The sequence below is a fragment of the Balearica regulorum genome, chromosome 13, assembly GCF_011004875.1.
Source record: "Balearica regulorum gibbericeps isolate bBalReg1 chromosome 13, bBalReg1.pri, whole genome shotgun sequence".
Classification (NCBI taxonomy): domain Eukaryota; kingdom Metazoa; phylum Chordata; class Aves; order Gruiformes; family Gruidae; genus Balearica; species Balearica regulorum.
In genome coordinates this window covers 21,363,280-21,382,605 of record NC_046196.1, presented here as the reverse complement: position 1 = coordinate 21,382,605, position 19,326 = coordinate 21,363,280, and the positions used below count along the sequence as shown (strand labels likewise).

General features: G+C 52.4%; 1 protein-coding gene across 1 annotated transcript in view; it reads right to left on the bottom strand.

Annotated features, from left to right (window-relative positions):
- Positions 1-19,326, bottom strand: part of HYDIN (HYDIN axonemal central pair apparatus protein) — a 161,651-nt gene that overhangs the window by 52,920 nt on the left and 89,405 nt on the right. Inside the window, exons 24-28 of the mRNA XM_075765790.1 lie at positions 16,979-17,217; positions 14,396-14,651; positions 12,283-12,426; positions 10,442-10,585; positions 9,297-9,610 (exon numbers count right to left, since the gene is read on the bottom strand). Coding sequence (XP_075621905.1) covers positions 9,297-9,610; positions 10,442-10,585; positions 12,283-12,426; positions 14,396-14,651; positions 16,979-17,217 — 1,097 coding nt within the window. The remainder of the gene's footprint in view (positions 1-9,296; positions 9,611-10,441; positions 10,586-12,282; positions 12,427-14,395; positions 14,652-16,978; positions 17,218-19,326) is intronic.

Here is a 19,326-nt window from a genome sequence, read left to right as displayed (position 1 = left end):
GAGGGGCTGGAAGGTGTTAACCCCCTCGGGTCCAGCTCACCCAACCTGGTCACCCCTCAGGTGAGACAAAACGCATCCAGGAACGAACAGTGGGGATTTAAGGGGAGCAAGGGCAGCGAGAGAGGAGTCCTTCCTGCTAGGGCCAGGATAACCTTGTGTCACCCACCGTCCCCAACCTCCGAGACATGAGAAAAAAAAATCTCAGCCCGTCTCCTGGTTTCTGAGCCTGCCAGGGACAGTTTCACACCGCTTCCCACACCCACCTCCCAAAATAGAGGAGCTAGAAATCACACCGCTTCTGCAAACCACATGCCAAGATTCGCACAGGATGACGTGACCCTCCCGGCTCAGCCTGGGCGAGAACCAGCAGCATCAGGACCGTCACCCCGAACCCGCAGCCCCGCAACGGGAGTGCTGAGCTCCCCGCAGCCCCGACCAGCACCACGGGGCACGCGCACCCGATCGGCACAGCCACGGCACCGGGCGAAAACAAACCTCCCTCTTACGTTACCACAGGGTAGGGCATCCATGGCAGCACACCCAAGAGGCATCTACACCACCTTACGGATCCCTACGATGCACTTTTATTTCTCCTTCAGGCCGCAGATGCATATTAAAAAAAAAAAAAAAGGCACTTTGGAACAAGCCCCAGACAGCTCAAGGGCGCTTGCAACTGAAAACAAAATAATATAATACAGGAGTGAACGGAAAACCTTCCCAGTGCGCCATGTGGGAACACTGGGCTTGAGCTGGGCCACCTGGCCAGCAGCTGAGGAAGCCAGTGGCCATGGTTTGCCCTCATCAATAGTGATGATTAAACTGCAGTTCATCCAAATGGCCTCAAAGCCTATTTCTTCGCTAGGAGAAATTCCTCCGCTCATCTACGGTTTGCGTGTTTACTGACCCAGCCATTGCAATTCAGACCAGGCGGCGGAGAGGAGGAATATCACGAGATCTGACACCTCCGATGCTTTGCACGTGCTGGAAATGATTAAGCTGGATTCAGCGTTCATCTGAATGCAGCGAGCGGTCCCGGGGATGTCCCACTGGGACTGAGTATTAATTAACTCCAAGTTAATATGCAGCCACTTATTTCAGTCCAAAAAAAGTCAGTTTTGAGAGATGAGGGAGAATTTTGATTTCTTGTTCGAAAGCAGAAATCGTGTAGGAAGGGACGTTACCACTGAAAAGAAGTGAGTTATCGCACGTTCCTGGGCCGGCAACCAAAGCTCGCCAGCACCTTTTAGCAGGAGCCACAGGATTTGAGTCTGGGGTGCACCGAGAGCATTCGGCTCCTGCTGAAGCCCACGGACCTCAACCGTACCATCGCTTTTGATGGAGAGCCAGGAAGATCCGAGGCCCCTCAAGCTCCTTCTGAGGCGGCTCGTGCCTCTCATGGAGTATTGCCACGGGACGCGGCTGGTCCGGTTCCGCAGGGCGCGGGTGCTAAAGCTCCTCAGCCACCACCTTGGTCCAACCAAGAGGTCTTTGTGGAGATCATCCTTATGCAGCAGGACTTGCCTCTCTTGACAAGTTACAGCCCTGGAAAAAGTCTGCGCTGACTTTACCAGAGTTACTCTGACTTGCACTGATTTTACAGACAGCAAGATGTTACCCATTCAGTCCTCGTGCACATCAGCCAGGTGATTTATAAGCATCAGGTGAGGCAGTACAAAGCTCCTGATTCTCTATCAGGCAGAAAACCACTTCTCAATCAGACTCTGGCCAAAGGTTCCTCTGAACAAATCAGTAGCTCTAACGATAAATACCATTTGTAGTCTTTCAAAATTAAACAAGCCCCGACAGCTGTAATTTGGAGATGCTGTTTCAAGTAATCAGCACCAATTACAATCTTACCAGCAACTTCAGAAAATTGACTCTGCAAACAGACAACTGTACTGACTCCTGTAACTGAGAGCGAAGGAGGAGAGATGTTCTCCACCGTCTTTGTGGCAGGGATCTGGACATTCACTGTTTTAAGATGTGCTCGTGGGGGTGAGCCTGAGAGCTTGGCAAACCACAATGAGTATGGCTGGAAGGGTTAAAACCATGAGGAAGCAGGGGGCAGCCAGAGAACTGGTTGAACATAACCAGCTGAGAGCAGAGGGCTGGTCCTGGTGGCTCCCAGCCATGGGAAGAGAGATGTTCTTGCTCTGTCCTCTCCTTAGGGTAAAGGCTGCAGGAGAGCGAAGCTGGATCTCACCAGGTTTCTGAAAGGGATGAACGGGACGCAGCCGGGGATGGTAGGGACCACGCTGGGTGGGCTCGGCAGCCCAGCTTCACCCTGCAAGAACCCAAAAAGCACCTCAAGCCCGAGCTGAGGCATCCTGGGGGGTGAGGACCAGCACGTACCTGGGCTCTGCCCCGAGCACAGCGGCTTGTAGGAAAACCAAACCATGAGGACAAGCTCACGGCACGGCTGCCGGCCTCTCTGCCCGCCAGCTAGCATCACTGCCCCTCCGCGGTGCCAAGAGCAGGGCGAGGAAAAGGAGGGAGATGAAATGACAGAGCACGTCCTGAAGTCCTCACCTAGAAGGAAATGTCCCTGCTGGTCTCGACCGCTTCTGCTGAACCCCAGAAGGTGTCTCCACCAGCCCATGCTGATGAAGGCTGCCCAGCATGTCCTGGGCAGGCAGCAGTGCCACAGCCCAGCGCATCCTCCCTACGGGGCTCTGCAGTGGGTCACCGCAGGGAAAGGCAGGAGGAGGTGAAGCAGCAACGATAACCAAGGCAGAATAAAACCCAAACCAAGAAAAGGTCCAGTTTAATATACTTCATCGGGTCACATCCCAAAAATAAATCAGACGCTGAAGCTCCACCTCGCCGAGTATGCCGGCATCGCCATCCATCCCCTGAGCAGAAGGAGCAGGGCTCGTCATGCCAGCAGAAATCACAGATTTAAAGCTGTGCGTGGCTTCTACCCCGATTTCTACGGCCGGTGCAAAGGGCCGGTTGACATCGCTGCTGAGCTATTATTGAAGGTCACTTCCATGGTGCAACATAATCACCCCTTGCTCTACCGAGAGCAAGGCAGAGCAACTCCTGGAAACTGGACAGGGTGAGGGATCACCAGACAGGACTGGCCCAGTTCAGGTGACACCGGGGACAAGAGCGGGGTGTGACAGAGGCAAGGGAGGGGAGGAGGGACCTTTGGTTACCACCGAAGAGGAAGCAAGCAAAGCAAGCTCACAGTTGGAAAGGCTTCCTGCGGAGGAAAGATGGCTCTCCCGAGGGCAGAGCGGCTGAAAAGGCAGCGTTAATTGAGTTAGGCGCTCTTGAAAACGCACGGCATGCCGGCTGGCCCAGAAGGAGCCTTGGGGTGTCTGACCCCCCCGGGGACTCCTGCCTCCTCCCTCTGCTATGTGAAGCAGGCGGGGAATCAATCAATCCTCCTTGCACCACCCCACCCCACGAATGTCACTGGGCTGCCCCGCTCTGCAGAGCCCCATTAAGTCTCCCTGTGAGCCGAAGTCCTCTCCAAGCTGCTGGGCTGTAGAGTGCTAAAGGTTTCTCCTCCCTTTGCCCCAGCTCCCTCCCTCTCCGAGGCAGGAGATGTAGATTTACGGTGATACATAGAATCAGAGAATCATTTAGGTTGGAAAAGACCTTTAAAATCATCAAGCCCAACCGTTAACCTCACGCTGCCAAGTCCAACCACTAAACCACATCCCTAAGCACCACATCTACGCATCTTCTAAATACCTCCAGGGACGGTGACATCCCAGCGTCGTCCCCTGGGCTGTTTGGACACGGGCTCCATACTCTGTTAACCCAATTGCTACTTGTTCTCTGAGTTGGCAAAGACAACCCACCGAGCAGCACAGCCATCAACGCTCCTGTGCGGCTACAAGGACAGAAGTAACGGCAGGTCTTCACACTGTGGATGTTTTCAAGGATAGAGAAATGGGCCAGCTGGATGAGAGATGAGGCTAGCACAGCACGGAGCAACTCCTCACCTACAGCACATGGAGCTGGTGGCTGTGGTCAAAGAAACCATTGCGGGGGACCAAAACGCTGGCTTTGGCCACCTGGCTTTGAGATGGACAACAAGCATTGCTCCTGCTCCTCGCTGGGACAATCTCCTGCCTTCCTCGGTGATACAAGAGGAAAACAGAGCACTGGCACGTGCTGGGCAGATCCCACCCTTCCTGAAAAAGAAATACGTGATGATGTCTTGGGAAACGATCTCCCTGACTGGTACTGTCCTCTCTCGAGGGGAAAGAGTGGCTGCACAGAAGGAGGAGCACCAGTTTCACCATCTTGTGAGAGTCCAGCCTCACACAGGACAAAATCCTCATTCTCTGGAAGGGTTTTTGCTGCAAATCTGTCTCGGCAGCAGCCAGCTCAGGGCTGAAGGTGGGACCAGCAGGAGCGCTGGGCTCCCCATCACCTCCGCACCAAGAAACACCTTGGACTAGAAGGAATCAGCACAAAAATCCCCACTGCAGATTTACAACCGAAAACACGTGAAGATTTGGCACCTGCATTCAAATTTGGCTTCAGCTCTTTCTCCGAAGAGTTTAAAGATTTCTCAGCTACCCTGTGAAGACAGAGATGCACCAGGACAGAGCTCAGTGGTAACAGAAACGACACTCCTGGGCAGAGCGATGCCAGTGGGTTCAGATGGGTTTTCCCTGAAGGAAAGCTGTCGGATGCACAGCTTGCAGGAAGCCGGGAAAGAGAAACAAGGTCTGGAAAATTATGTCACCTTACTCATCACTGCCACACACAGCGACAGCAGGTCAGCAAATAAAAGGAGTAAATAGCCGACCGTGCCACCCAGGTTTCATCCGACCGCTTCCCTGCTCAGTGCTCTGCCAGAGACACGGGATGGAAGTGACAGCAGCGGTTCCCAAATCGATGCTCTCGCTCTGCCTCAGCCAGGCTCCCACAAACCAAAAATAAATTAAAAAAAACCCAAAAACCAAAACCCAAACCAACCACCACTACCATTTTGTCTCATAAGCAGTAAAGCTCTGCAGGGACGGGCGCTGAGCGGCAGCCCAGAGGGAATTAAAGCACGAGCCGGCCAGGCAGCACAGCGTAACGGCATTTATAGGGAGAAGGATGCTGTTTGCAGCGCAAACACACCTCAGGTAACGGAGATGTTCGGACAGCAAAGAGAGAAGTCGGCTGCTCCTCAGGTTCACTAGCTGCACGTTGCCGGCAGAGCAAGAAGTCACCTTCCAGCCAGCGTCTGCTGACCGGCTGTAACACCAGAAGGCAACCCCCATCCAACCGCAGCCTGCTCGGGGCACGGATGACATGAGGACACCTCCCACGCTCTGTCCTGATGGCACAGGACAAGGCCAGGGAGATAGTCAGCTGGCTGACAGCACCTCGGGTGGGACGTCCGGTGCTTTGCACCCAAGTGATGCTTTCTCCTGCGCCTCCCCCTGCCCTCAATCCACTCCTCCAACGCCCTGGGGATGGTCCCCAGATCCACCGAGGCCAAGGACGGCTCTCAGGGTCTCTCGCCCTTGTGCAAAGGAGGAGGCTGAGCCTCAGAAAACCCAAGCTAAAGCAACTCCCACGCAGCCATCCTGGGCTCCAACCTCCATCGCAACGGCCCAGGTAAAAGCCCCCCGGGCGTGCGACGGCGCGGCCAGAAGCCCTGGGGCAGCAGAAGCTGCCTCAAACCTGCAGCATCCCAGCAAAGGAGCTGGGAAAAGAGCAGGAAGGCACAGAGGTGGAGGGTGCGCGGTGAGGGGCACCACGCTGAAGACAGAGAACCTTACAGGCATGGTGCACGTGGGAAATCATCGCCCCCCGACCTTCATCCTGATAAAGCATCACAGACCCACACACAATCTCCAGGTTTATGTCTCTAGTATAGACTTGGTAACCACGCATGCTCACCCGCTCCTGGTTCCACACCCCTCCTGGGCACTCGCTGTATTTACGTGTCATCCTTTCTGGGGCGGAACAAGTCACAAAGTTCCCCAAGTCTCCCTTGCTTCAGCTCCCTGGTGTCTCTGTCCACGAGGACAGACCCTCTCCGTACGCCGTTCACGATGGCCGGACTGCCACCCCAGACGTGACGCCTGCCTGGCATCCAGCCCTTGCTCTCAGAGACTCCGTCTCCGAGAAATAAGAGGCCACTTCTCCGTGACAGCGAGCAAACCGCTTCTCCGCTTCTCCCACACCACAGCAGCTGAAGGACGTGTTCAGCAGCACGCTGCCATCACGGCTCAGCCCTCCTTCTCCAAGTCACCCATGGGATTTGAGCTACTTTTGGGCTACCGAAGCCCAAAACATACTGTCCCAAGCGCTGGGGGGGACGGTGAGAAGGGGGTCGGCACTGCTGTCACTCATCTGAGGCTCCCCAGCATCACAGCACGATGGATGGATGCATTTCTGATGTATATTCTCGCTGCTGCTGTTGCTACCTCTCCCCTCCGGTGGCTGATAGAGCACTGCCGTCAGATTTTTGCCTTGCGTTGTTTTTCACCGTCTGCATTTTCCATTTCTTCCTTGTTATAAGAACAACAAAGCAAAAAAACCCAACAACCAACCCATCAAATATCACACAGAGTAGGTTTTCTTTTTTGTCAGTAACAAGGCTGGGATCCGGCTCGCAGGGTCCCTGCAGTGCCGTCTGCCAGGGGACGCGGAAGGAGAGAGGGCAGAGGCACAAGAAATGATTCATGCTATAGGAAGACCCACTCGGGAAGAGAAAGGCTCCTAGTTTGTTCAGAACAAATTGGCTGAGAAAATCCTGGATGGAAAGGAAAGAGTCATTTTCTACACGTTTAGCTCAACAAACCCTTTCCCCAAAGAATCTACCGGCAATTCATTACGCTGGATTTGTAGCCAAGAAGCTCCCACTCTCCAGAGCCGTCGGATCAACGCAGGGGGAGGGGGGTGACACGTGCCACGGAGGTGCAGAGCTCCCCACTGATCCATCCTGGCACGCGGAGCGCTCGGGGTGCGTTAGCTCTGTCCCTGACAGTCAGTGACGAGGCATGGATCCTCGATAAAGGATGAAGACTCTAGAGAACAGCTAAGTTTGGGGATAAGCAGCCTTTGTCACAGGCATCTAAGAAAATCCTTGTCTATCCTTTGGCTTTAGCATCCTCCTTTTGACAGGAATCCCAAACAAAGCTGAGGAGCTAGATACTGCCCTTCAAGGAAGGCAAACCAATCTTGCAGAAGAAACCTTTAAGGTAAGAAACATGACAAAATGTTTGAATTTGGCTTCATGTTTACTATCTCCTGCCGGATGACTCTGCAGATCCATTCCAACGCCACAGAAAACATCTCGGTGCGAAGGCTTCACTGAGCTTTGAGCTACCAAAGGTCCAAGGGGTGAGGAGAGACTATTCCCACTCCATCTCTAACCACACGGCTCTAGAAGAGGAGTAACCACGAGAGATTTATGGCTCAGCAGTGTCAGAAAAGGGGCACGGGTTGGCTTGAGTTGGGCAATGTCCAACCACACAGCAATGGTTGGGCTGTGGTGCTTAGATGATTGCTCTGCTCAAAGTAGCAGCAGCAGCGACTAAAGAGTAAGGAGGCAAAAATGGGTTGAGCAATTAGAAGAAAAAAAAAAGATCTAAGTACACAGAGTCTTGTCCAGGCAAAGAAATAACATTTTTCTCTTGTAGCCAAAATAAATACGTGTGTGTGATTGATGCCGGGAGTCTCTGATGATGGGCTCCAGCAAGGCTAGATGTATGGATGGCTAAATCCTATCGATCTCACCTTCGTGAGACCTGATGTTTGATTCCCTCGATGTCAGACTGATTTAGTTTGATCTGATAATTTAGAATACCAACAGTGCTTAATGTGGACCAGAAATATCATCTGACATGCTGCCCTTCTGCTGGGCTCTTAATGAGCAATTTGAGGTGTTAATAGCTTGGAGACCGTCTTCATTTCCAGCTCTGCCACGGAGGATCACATGGTGTCTGCTGAGGGACCCGGAGAGAGTACATGACTTCTTAATTAACATGCAGAGCAGAAAAGGGAGCTGTCGTAACATCCACAGCGCTAACGAGCCAGCAAAGGGGCTACGCCAAACCCTTTGGAGCACAGGATCCTGCCAGATGCTCAGGACCCTCAACTTCTACCCAGGCAGCAGAGTTGGGTGACTCAGCATCCACTGGAAGGACGAGCACCTGTGGGCTCGGGTCCAGCAAAGCCAATTTAGGTGGAGATGGAGTAATTAAAAGCTGAAAACTGATTCAGCATTCACATTTCCAAACCCTAAATTGGTTCTAAAAAAAAAAAAAAATAAAAGCAAAGATAAACAGGCAACCAGCCAAGAAGTGGCCCCAGAGGAAATTAATTCCACACAGGCTTCGCTGTAATGTGCTTGTTTCTCTTATTATAAAATATATGCATTGTTCTATCATCAGAATTAGATTTGCCCCTTTAGCTCCTAATTAAACCCTAACCTAATTTACCAGGAGATGACAGGGGCCTCCAAGCAGAGCTCCCAGCCCTGCTCCCCTTTCCCTGCCCACCTCCCATCACCTGTTTTTGCAGATTTTCCTCTGCATTTTAGGGTCTGTTCTTGAAGGTACCCGTGCATCAAGAAGGCCCACACTAAAGACTTGTCGGTAAGACCGAGCCATGAACGGGCTACCCCAGCACCCAGGTCGTCTTCTCCAAGCCCTCTTCATAGCACCAGCTAATTTTTAGTTCCCAACAGCTCGTCTCCTCTGAGCCAGACCCCAATTCCCTAAACAAAACTGTTTATTGATGATTTCTATGATTCGTAATAGCAGCACTTCAATGCGCAATGGTTAACTTTGCTCGGTTTCCTAGGGCATTACGGAAAAACCATTTGCTACTGTAATTAAAACTGCCCAGACTAGACTTTTGAACTACGCAGAGAGGCCACAGCGGGAGGAACTGCTCAAAACGTGGTTACAGATGTGCTCCGGCATGACTGCAAGATTGCTCTTGGGTTTGGAAACCACAGGCCAGCACTGGATAGCCCTGCTCCCCGGGGATGCTCAGACAAATCCTCCCACCAACATCTACAGCTGCACCTGAAGCCACCGCAGAACCCACCATTTTACCGCAAAACACTAAATAAACTGCACGTCGCATTCACAAACCAGCTAACAGATGAAAACTCACTTCACTGAGGTGGTGTTTGTCTCAAGCCAGGGAAATCCCAGCATCAAACTGGTGGAGATCACCTATTCCCTGAGCACCTTCCCTGACCACAGCTGGTAGGTGTTATTTCCACAAGGGAGAGTTGAAAGCAATTTGTCAGGTCCTAGCAAAGGACGAACGGGACATTAGGAGGAAGAACTTCAAGGAGAGGGCAGAGGTGCACATACCTCATCTGGCTCGCGTGGCCGTCCGTCAGGAACAACCAGTGGTACTGGACAAGCAGCGGGCTACAGTTGGTCATCTCGACGTAACGCACATCTTCGGTGTCATTCAAGATGCAGCCAAAGTCCAAGGCCGTGGTCTGGATATGGAGATTCGGGAAGTAGACTTCTCCCCGAACGGTGACCTGCTCCTCATGAGGGTGCTCAAGAAACTGTATCTTCAGAGCCTTCTCTGCTACCCAGATATTTAAATCCTCTTCATAAGCAGGGTTAAATCTGATGGAGAGATGAAGTTCCTCCCCCGTCTCCAGCTTCATGGGCTGCAAGGAGATAAAGAGTATTAACCACCAGCGTGAGCAAGTCCCAAGGTCTGATGGCATAAAACATGTAAGTGGTCAAAGTGTGACCCCAACATGGGCTTCTCGGTTCATCTTTCGCTTTCTTTAGAGCGTGCGCCTGACGGCGAGCACCACAACACTCTGGGAGTCCCTCAGGCTCACACCTCTGTGCTCAGCATCGATGCAAGAGCAAAATAAACACCGGTCTACTCAATCCTGGACCCACAAAAGCCGCATGTGAAGTACCTAACCAAATCAGCGCTCTGGCAAGCCAGAGCCTTCTGCCCCGACTCTAGAGGGACTCCTTCATCCTCACACTCAACACCAGCGCAACGGCGTCGCATCCTCACCCTTGCAAGAGCTAACCACCGGCACGGCACAGAAGCTGTGGCCGTGCCTACGAGAACGTGTCTTTAGCAGAGTCCACGTCCAACCCCTTCCACTAACAACGGGCCAGGTGGAAGGCTCCTCAGCCTTCCTGACGGCAGAGCTACCCTCAAAGAGAGCAAGCGGCTTTTGAGGTTATCTGAGGATGGCTGCTGGAGAGCTGGGATGGGTTCCAAGAGACACCTTCACTACGCGGCTTGCCCAGACCTGCTGCCTTCTCTTCATGTCTGGGAGCCAGGATGTATTCCCCCAATTCAGACAACATTGTTTCCTTCAGCACCTCCTTTCAAATCTGATTTAGTTCAGGCCAATCTACTGCTGACTCTAAAGAATAAACATCTCCCCTGGAAGGCCTTCCAACAGAAACACACCACCACACTCCTCCCTCTTCAAACCCCACCAGCGGGAAGGTCCACGGCTGCTTACCTGAACGTCTGCAGGCAGGGGCTGCCGGTCTGCATCGCAGATTAGGAAGGGTTGCTCTAAGGCCAGGACAATGCTGAGCGGCAGGGAGGAGATGTTTTTTAAAGAGAGAGGCTTGTACTGAAGAGTTAGGACATCACTGGGTTGCTACAGAAACAGAAGACAAGGGAAAACACTAACCTGAAGTGGCCATGGACCTCCTTCTCTTTCTGATGCATTTCAATTTTTTCAACCTCAAAAGCGCATACATCTCTATTCACTATTTTTATTAGTTTGCACCCTTTTAGAAGGTTTTTCTCAAAGTGTATCAGATGCTTTTTATGTCTGGAAACTACAACATCCCCCGGGGGCAGAGGGAAACAGGCTCAAGTGCAGACAAGGGAACAGGACCTCGAGAGGAGGCAGCTGCTTGAACAAGGTCAAAACCAGAAAGCGAACCCAGCTCGTTTGTCTCCAGTTTCGTATCCCCTCTCGGGCAGAGCGGCACAAGACGTTTTTCACTCTCATACAATAATTTCTTACAACCTTATTGCCTCTAGTAACCTCATAAAAAGCAACGAGGAGAAAAACCAAGCAGGATTTAGCCCATAGCGGAGAGCCTGCAGTAGCTTAAGGTTAGCTTTGAACATTTACGTGCACATAAAGCCAGCTAGAAACCTCGGCCGTTGGGTTGCAACATGTCTCCTGCTGTCCCTGCTACCGCAACAAGGTGTCTGCAGCCTCCAAGCTAAGCTATTTCTTCCTGCATCGCTCTGGGCTTCCTGCATGGTTTATATAAACTAGACAGTGTTGGGGAAACTAGTTCGGGATGTATTGATGTCAAGCAGCTGCAGCGTCGTAGCACTCGATAAATGGGAGCGCGTGGCATCACGTAGACCACAGGCAGACGTCAGGGAGAACCGAAAAGCTCCTAATTAAATCCGAACCACCTGCTCGTAGCATTTTGTGCTTCTCTGGAAGCCTGGGAACCAGAGGAGAGACCTGAGAACACAGAAACTAAATAATGAAATACCTTCTCTTTTGTTCAGACACCTCACAGGAGAGGGAAAAGTGATGCAGGAGTCAGGGTCCAGAGACTAAAGGGCACCTGCTTTGCGTTGGTGTTATCATCACTGCAGCTGAAGGATGTCTGCAGGCCCTTTGAAGAAGATGAGGCTTGGGGAAATGCAAAGAGCATCCATACGAACAGCAGAGAAGGCAAAGAGAAGCAAGAGACAACGGGGTTTCCCTCATTAGCCTGAGGAGTTGACGGTAATCTCAGTTTTTCTCAGGTTCCCTACAGGATCAGTGTTCAGACTTCACCACGCCTTGGAGGACCCTCAAGACCCTGACTTTATACCGAGTACAGAAACTGGCATCTCTCTAGAAGTGGCCGTGATCCCCCTCGGCAAAGCAGCTGTAATTTCCATTCTACTTCGGTGAAATTAAACCATCCCATCTCTAAAACCCTCCTCAGTTACTTTACAAAGCGCCTCACGGGGGGTGAGGAGGGGGGTTCAGCATCGCTCAGCTGCACCGATCTGCTCTCTCTTTGCCGCGCAAAGCCCACGCTGCTCCCGTGGGTCCCACGCATCTCACCCTGTGCCCTTGGCTCAGCAGCTCAATCCTGGCTCCACCTCCCAAAAGGCAGAACAGAGCTGGTGAGACTGTCCCCGACCCCAGAAGAGCAAAATAACGATCTCGGTGTTAATAACAATAGCTTTGTCCCACTCAAATCAATAGCCAAAGCCTCAAGGATTTGGAGAAGATATTTAACTTCCTCCTTTGAAGACAATCGCGCCCCACCATGGGCTTTCAGTCATCAGCCACGCTATTAAGTGCCAGGATACAACCCAGAGACTTACCTTCTCCACCCGGAAAGTGATTTCTCTGGAGGACATTTGCAGGACAGGAGCAACGAACTCGCACGTGACGTCCACTCGCATTATCTGTGCCTTCCCTGCCTTGCTCCCCACGATGGCGTGGCACAGCAGCCGCTCCTTCACTACCTGCGTGCGAGAGTCACGCGTCACCCCGCCGGGTGCTAGCGGGGCGTCCAGGAGACGCAATGAATTTGCTGGCTACCTGACAGCGGACATGAAGGATTTTGATAGCCTGGATGAAAACCAGGCCATGAGATCTCTGCCATCAACCGTTGGTAGATATTACTGCCATAAATTACAGTCACCGGTCTCCTCAATAGCCCCCTTGTCTTTTTATGGTGCATCCTACTTGTTCTGCACTCAAACGTCCGTAACGCTACACCCCAACATCCACAGAAAGCACCCGCGCGTCACGTGCTGTCCGCAATTGCAATAATCCCTGCCACAAACGGCTATCGTTTTGATGTGTCCCGTTGCAAAGCGTAACGCTTGTGAAAAGCCGTAGGAACCGATTAAAAAACCTATGTGACCGCATTAAGGCAAACGGGTGATAGAAGGGCCAATGCCAGCAAACCCTCCTTCGGAAGCTTAGTGGAAAGGATACAGGGGAAAATCCCAAATAGCCAGCCTGCCTTCAGGTAAAGAGGGGATCACTCGTTCTGAGGATGTACTGTGCTCTCCTAGAGCTGGTTTTTAAAGAAATCTCCCCAGGAAAGAGAGGTCTTGCGTGCCACATGAAACCCCTCTGCTTAAGCTGGATGCTCTTACATTCCAGGCTTCCTCCTGGTTTCGCTTCCCTGAACTCCTCCCTTCATTTCTCACTCTTCCCCCTGCTACAACTCCACAACCCAACTCCGCCTTGGAGCCTCCAGCCTCCAAAATCATCCGTGCGGCACGTGCGACGCAGGGAGTCAGGCTGCTGGCCAACCTGAAGAGCATTCAGTTCTCAAGTCCCGAGGAAGGTGGACAACCTGCTCCCCCAGGGTCTTGGCTTTGACTCCAGGAGCCAGGTAGCCACAGCTGAGCTCCCAGATGCCCTTTCAAGTTTTCCAGGCAAGTATTTTCTTTCCTTTCTGGTATCTTTTTCTCCTCTTCGGCAAAACCTTTGGGCTCAGAACTGCACAGGGACAGTCCCACCACAATCAACCGAGTGGGTTAACATGTCTTCTTCAAGCTACCACTGAGGAAAGCCTTTAAAACACCTTTCAAAAAGCTAGTATTAGCAGGAGCTTAATGCAGATTTATCCCATGTTTGCTTAAACATCTGTGCCCAGTGGTCCTGGAGCTGGGGAACACACACCAGCGTTAGCTGGCAGCTTCTGGGCAGTTTCCCCTGGAAAGAAGGGGCTGGGGAGAAGACGACCCCGTGATCCTGCTGAATTCCCCCCTCTGAGCCGCCATCCAAGGGTGCTGCCAGACCCGGCTGCCCTTGGGACACCGGGACTAGCTGAGAGACTGGGGCGAGCTGTTATGGAAATATTGACAAAAATCAAGCTGTCAATTATAATGATCCCTGGGAACAGTTTCCCACGTGGAGAACATCATCACTCCGATCATTACAGCTGACGCCCTGTGTTCGTTTTTCTCCTCCAGGACTCGGTGCTAGACAAGCCCTCTGCCCGTGTCTGTCCACAGAGGAACAGTAACGCTGCTCCCACACACTCCCTCCCTTCACAGGTATTTTGTTTTACTCGTTGCTTCCCCCAGATATATCACCTTGCATTTTTTTTAATTTACTTTCTGCCTGTGCTCCTAGCCTAAGCGTAACTTATTTTCTCTGCCCTTCCTTTCCGCTTCAGCAAGCAACACCCTGTAACCTGCCGCTTGCCCCTGAAGTAGAAACGCTTCCTTCAGCCCATTTTTTGGTATCGGCAAGTTGGGTTTATGGTAGCTATAGAAACACAAAAAAAACCCCTTAGCAACTGATGGTGGCCAGCAAGGAAAGCAACTGGTGCTGCCATGGCAACCTGTGGTGTTAAAAATATTTTCTTGAAAGCACTTGCTCATCTTCTCAGGGAAATGTCAAGGGGCTGCAGAAGTCCCAGTGGAGGTGGGGAAGGGATGGGGAAGGCTCAGGACTCGTGGAGGACCTCACCTGGGGAGTGCTGGAGGAGCCTTCCAGCATCATCTCCATAGTCTTGCCCGGCGTCAGCTCCATCCTCAGCGGTTGAAGCTTAAACACGGGACAGGCAGGTTTGGGGCTCTGGGAGGAATCTTTGCCCTTGGTGTTACCGATGGCAGGGAGACGATCACGCTGGCGAAACGGGGCGAAACCTTCCGTCGTCCAATAGAGCAGGTGGGTGCGTCGTCCTTTGTTCGTTATCTTGAAGCGGTAACAACAGGGATCCAGGCTAGAAGAGAAGCAGAGATAGAAAATGGCATGGGACCTGCCGTTTCCCAGCAGTCACCCAGCTTCAGCGCCCCAACGGCCTTATCCGACTGCGCGCGCAGCAAGAAAGCCACCTCCGAAGGGGCTGTCCTAGCTCAGAGCTACAGCAAGAGCCAGAGCTGGGTTGCCCCTAAGTTTATCACCATCCAGCAGCTGGTCTGCTTGCGTACAGCAAGGAAAAAGCTCCGAGAAGAACATCATCATCTCAGTCGCTGCGACAGAGCGTCGCCAGCTTTTGGTGCTTAATACTCGGAGTGTTTTTCCGAGATGCTTCCGGCAGGTCTTGCTGCATCGGATGCTAAGCTGGCCTGGCTGCAGGCGGATGGAGAAACAGGTTCGCTGCCACTTCACCTTCCCCTTGGGAGCTGCAGCCTCAGCTGGCTTCCTCAGGAGATGCTGTTTGGGAGCTGCAGGCTATACGGGCTCATCTGGTGAGCTGGGCACCGCTCGCCTCGCTGGCGGGGTCCCTACCCTGGCACCCACGTTATCCCCCTCCCTCCGGGAGCATCCAACTCATCGCCCCCAACGCGTCATCCTTTGCCCGAACGGTGCAGCTGGGGTTGTGCTTGAGGAAGGTGACGCACCGTGAGAACACGGGATCAACACGCGTTTCCCCGCCACAAACACAGCAGCGAGACCAGATCTAGCTGCTGAGGGAACGGAGCCACAACAAGAGACGAATAACTGGAGCCAGATATAAAACCAAATGAATATTCAGTGGAAATGGATTCCTTCACGTAAAGAAACACCAACTGCGGGCTAGTCTGGAGTAATTATTTCACCCTCCATAAATCTGAGCACAACCAGGAAACGAATTGTTCCTGGAACAGTTACTGTCTTTTTGAGAGGCACAGAGTACGTGCTCACAAAGCACGCGTCTGCTGCACGCAGCTAAATACACGCACAGAAGCGACAGCATAGAACAAACTAGTCTTTGGAACAGGCCGTTAAAAAACGACGTGTACAAGCTTAGTACGAAACGGTTTACGTCGTGCACGGCAACAGATGAAAGCTTGGAGAAGAATTCGCAGCTCTGGCAAAGCCCAGCTCATCCGCGACGTTACCTGGGTCCCACCTCCGCTCGCTCGGCGGCAGCTCTGCAGCCAACGGCTCCCAACGGAGCCCGCGGGTGGAGAGGCGAAGGGGGGCACAGGACGATGACGTGACCCACGACAGCACTGGCCTCTGTGTTGTGTAGCCAATTCGTGGCCGCACGGAGTGCAGGACACGCCAGACAAATGTCCCTGCTGACGTGGATGGCTTGTGGGTGCATATTTTAACCCCTCAAATCTATCCTAAATGTTTAAGGTAGGTTTAATTTGCTTCTTTCTTAACCACAAGTTTAGGCATTGGAGCACCATGGAGCCTCTTGACAGCCAGGGAAAGGAACAGGCACCTCGAGAAGATGATTCCTCTTGCCCCAGGAGCTCTCCCACACTTTGAAAAGCTTTATTTTCCTCCCCTGTTGATAAGAACCTGCCTGGTTTCAGACACACACGTCAGGATCAAACAAATCCCCTTCTCCGAGCTAAGCTCTTGCAATTAACCCTCTCAAATTTATCCCACCCAACCTCAGCAGGCTTCTCCTCCTCCTCCTCTCCCTTTCTGAGCTGGTCCTGCAGCCACCCCTCACTTGTCCGTGCCCTGGGGCTGCTGCTGTGGTGTCGACGGAGGAGACAGCAAGAAAAGCAGGCAGGAGGGACGAGGAAAGAGCATCTACATCTAATAAAGAACAGCCTGGCATGGGAGACAGGAAAGACGAGCGAATCTAAGGATGATACAGGGCCAAGACAAATTCTGCTGCTCCTCCAGGGCTCCCGGGCAGAGGGGAAATAAAACAGCACCGTTAATTTAGTCGAGGAGTCGCTAACAAGCTACCGCCAAGGTTTTCCACTGTTGCGAGGTGGCACTCCGTGGCGAGCGGAAAAACAAGCAATGTTATTGCAAAGGGAAATATGTTAATACTTGTAACGCAGCGTTTTCCAGCCGGAGGCTTCTGGGACTTGCTGTTTTCCTCCAGATCATTATTTGATAAACTGAGGAAATAAATGTATTATAACTAAGGGTAATTCAGTGACAACTTGGCAACTGGTGTCCCATTTTGGTGGCTTTTGAGGGTATCTAACGACTTCCAAATGTCCATAAAACATTTCTAAAGGAATTCGTGGGGCTTCAGTGAAGCGGAGCCAGGTCCTGGAGCACTGAAGGAGAACCACCACCCCGAAAGACTTCAGCAGAACTCCTCCACGCCGGGTCCGCGGCAGAAGCGGGAGCCGACAGAAGCCCTACCTGAAGTGGGGCCCCAAGTTGAGCTCCGGAGCAAAGGGTCTGTCGGTGACGATCGTGGTGCCGATGCCGAAAGCCCGGACAGGGATGATGTAGGTACGGCTGTTCTCTATGAACAGATTCACCTCGTCCGTGAATTTTTCAGTGTCATCCAAGTTTGCTATGACAGTCACGGACACCTCGGTCTCAGGGGGGATCACTCCTTTACTGGGTTCAATCCTCCAGCGCGAGCGTTCGCCAGCCTGTAAGACAAGCCAAACACGAACTGAGGGTGGAAACCACAGACCCTGGTCTCTGGTGGGGTGCAGGAAAAGACAGGGCTAAACATATGAGGGTAAAACCCATAAAGGCTTAGTTTCCCTAAATCTGAGCTACGGTGTCTGGAAATAGCAACTACGCAGGAGCTTATACAACCTATATTTTACCCTCCTTTAATAATTTTAATTTTACACACTTCATTACCCAGTTTTGCCCAACCCGAGGGATGCTCGGGAGAAGGTTCCTCCCCTCCAGTCTCTCTTAGGTTTGGCTAAAGGCTCAAGGCCAGAGGCAGCTGGGACTCCTCGAATCCCACCACGGTAGCCACACAGCTGGGGAATACTGCCAAGAGCCCGAAGGATAACTCTGCAAAACCGGTTGATCAAAACCCCGACCCCAAAGTCTTCTTTCCCAAGAGTTAGGCAGTGCTTCCCGAGAAGCCCTCAAGGGCCGCAGTGCTCCGTTCCCACCGATCAGCAGCGGTGCCCCAGTGCCCTCTGCTTTGGAAAAATTCAGCTAGAAATGTTTACAGCAGGGCAGTAAAGAAATAAGCAGAAAGAAAACTACCAGATGTGCCCCTCTGGGCATGGCCCAGGCTTCCCGAGCGCTCTCACCCTCTTTTTTTCCAGGGATCTCCCTCTACGGATGGGGCAATAAGGGCGCTGGACCCCCAAGCCCACCTAAAAGCACACTGACAGGGAGCAAGCCCGCAGCAGACAGAAACGCACGCGATGCTCCCTGGCCAGCACAAAACGCACTGGGATGTAGACACGCGGCTTCCAAGCGTCTATCACGGCCTCGGTGGTACCCGCACCCCACAGTTCAGTGCTGTGTTTAGGACTACTTGCCCAAAATTCTGCAGTATTGTAAGAGAAGAGGTTTTGGGTTTTTTTTCCTTTTTTAACAGAAAACAACGATGTGGTCGAGTTTCCATCTGTCAAGCCGGCAGCACTGAGCTCTAACAGGACACCAGCCAGCCCAAGGGAGAAGAGCATCAGAAAACCAAGCAGCGCTTCAAAGTCACGGGAAGTATTTTAAATAACCCCCCCTCTGCTAACGATGAGCAGAAGACCAGCGGGCGGCCAGGGAAGCAATAACTCGCCGAGCGTTCCGGGTCCCAGCAGCGTGCATAGGTGCTGCGGCTACGGTAGCTCCTCAGGCTGAGTGCGCCCTGCGGGTCAGGTCCGCACCCCAGGACAGAGAATGCCAAAGGCATCGAAATTATTCCAGGCACTGGCAAAATTAATAAACTCCGCTCCATTTAATTTGCTCTCTAGAGCTGCAAGAGTCTTAAAAGAAGCAAGCTGAGGATGGGACGGAGGAAGGTAGTCAGCATGGGCTGAACACTGGGGCTCCGCTTCTCCACGGGGAGCAGGCGAGGCTTTTTTCACTCCTACACCTTCCACGTTCATTATCACCTGCAACCTACTCTCTGCTCTTCCGGTCTGGGACTCTGTTAGGGAATATTTTTATATTCCTTTTGAGGTCTGGCTAATTATAATTTTCTTTTCTGCACCCTTGACACTCCCTGGCTGTGGAGGAGCAGCAGTGCTTGAAAACCCGGCTGAACCTCAGGGTGGCTAGCTAGACTGGAAGATGGCAAACCAAGCAAAAACTGTCAGCAGAGCTCCACCTGCTTACCCAGAGAAACTAAAACCATTGAAAATCCATCAAAAAAAAAAAAAATCAGCACCAGATTCACGTTCATCCCAAAGGCCAGCGACGCACGCCACCCCAGGCAGGTAGGCAAGAGAATTCTGACCTCACCCACCACATCGGATCCCACCAACCTCCTCCTGCCGTCCCCGCATCCCGCGCGCAGCTGATCACCAGCCTCCGAGGCATCCGCTGCGCTGCCGTCAGCCACGGGCTGCCCAGCCAACACGTCCGTGCCAAGCCGGTGGGTGTTAGGTTTTCGTTGACATTAATGTATGACTTTTCCTCTGATTCATGCTGACGCAGGGTAGCTCGCTTGAAAAGGAGCCCTGATAGCTCTGCTCCAGAGGTGAATCTGCAAGTCTGCTATCTGACAAAGCTCATTTATCAAAGCCCAGCAATAAGGCGCGCAGTAAATCGTACCCAAGAAACTATTA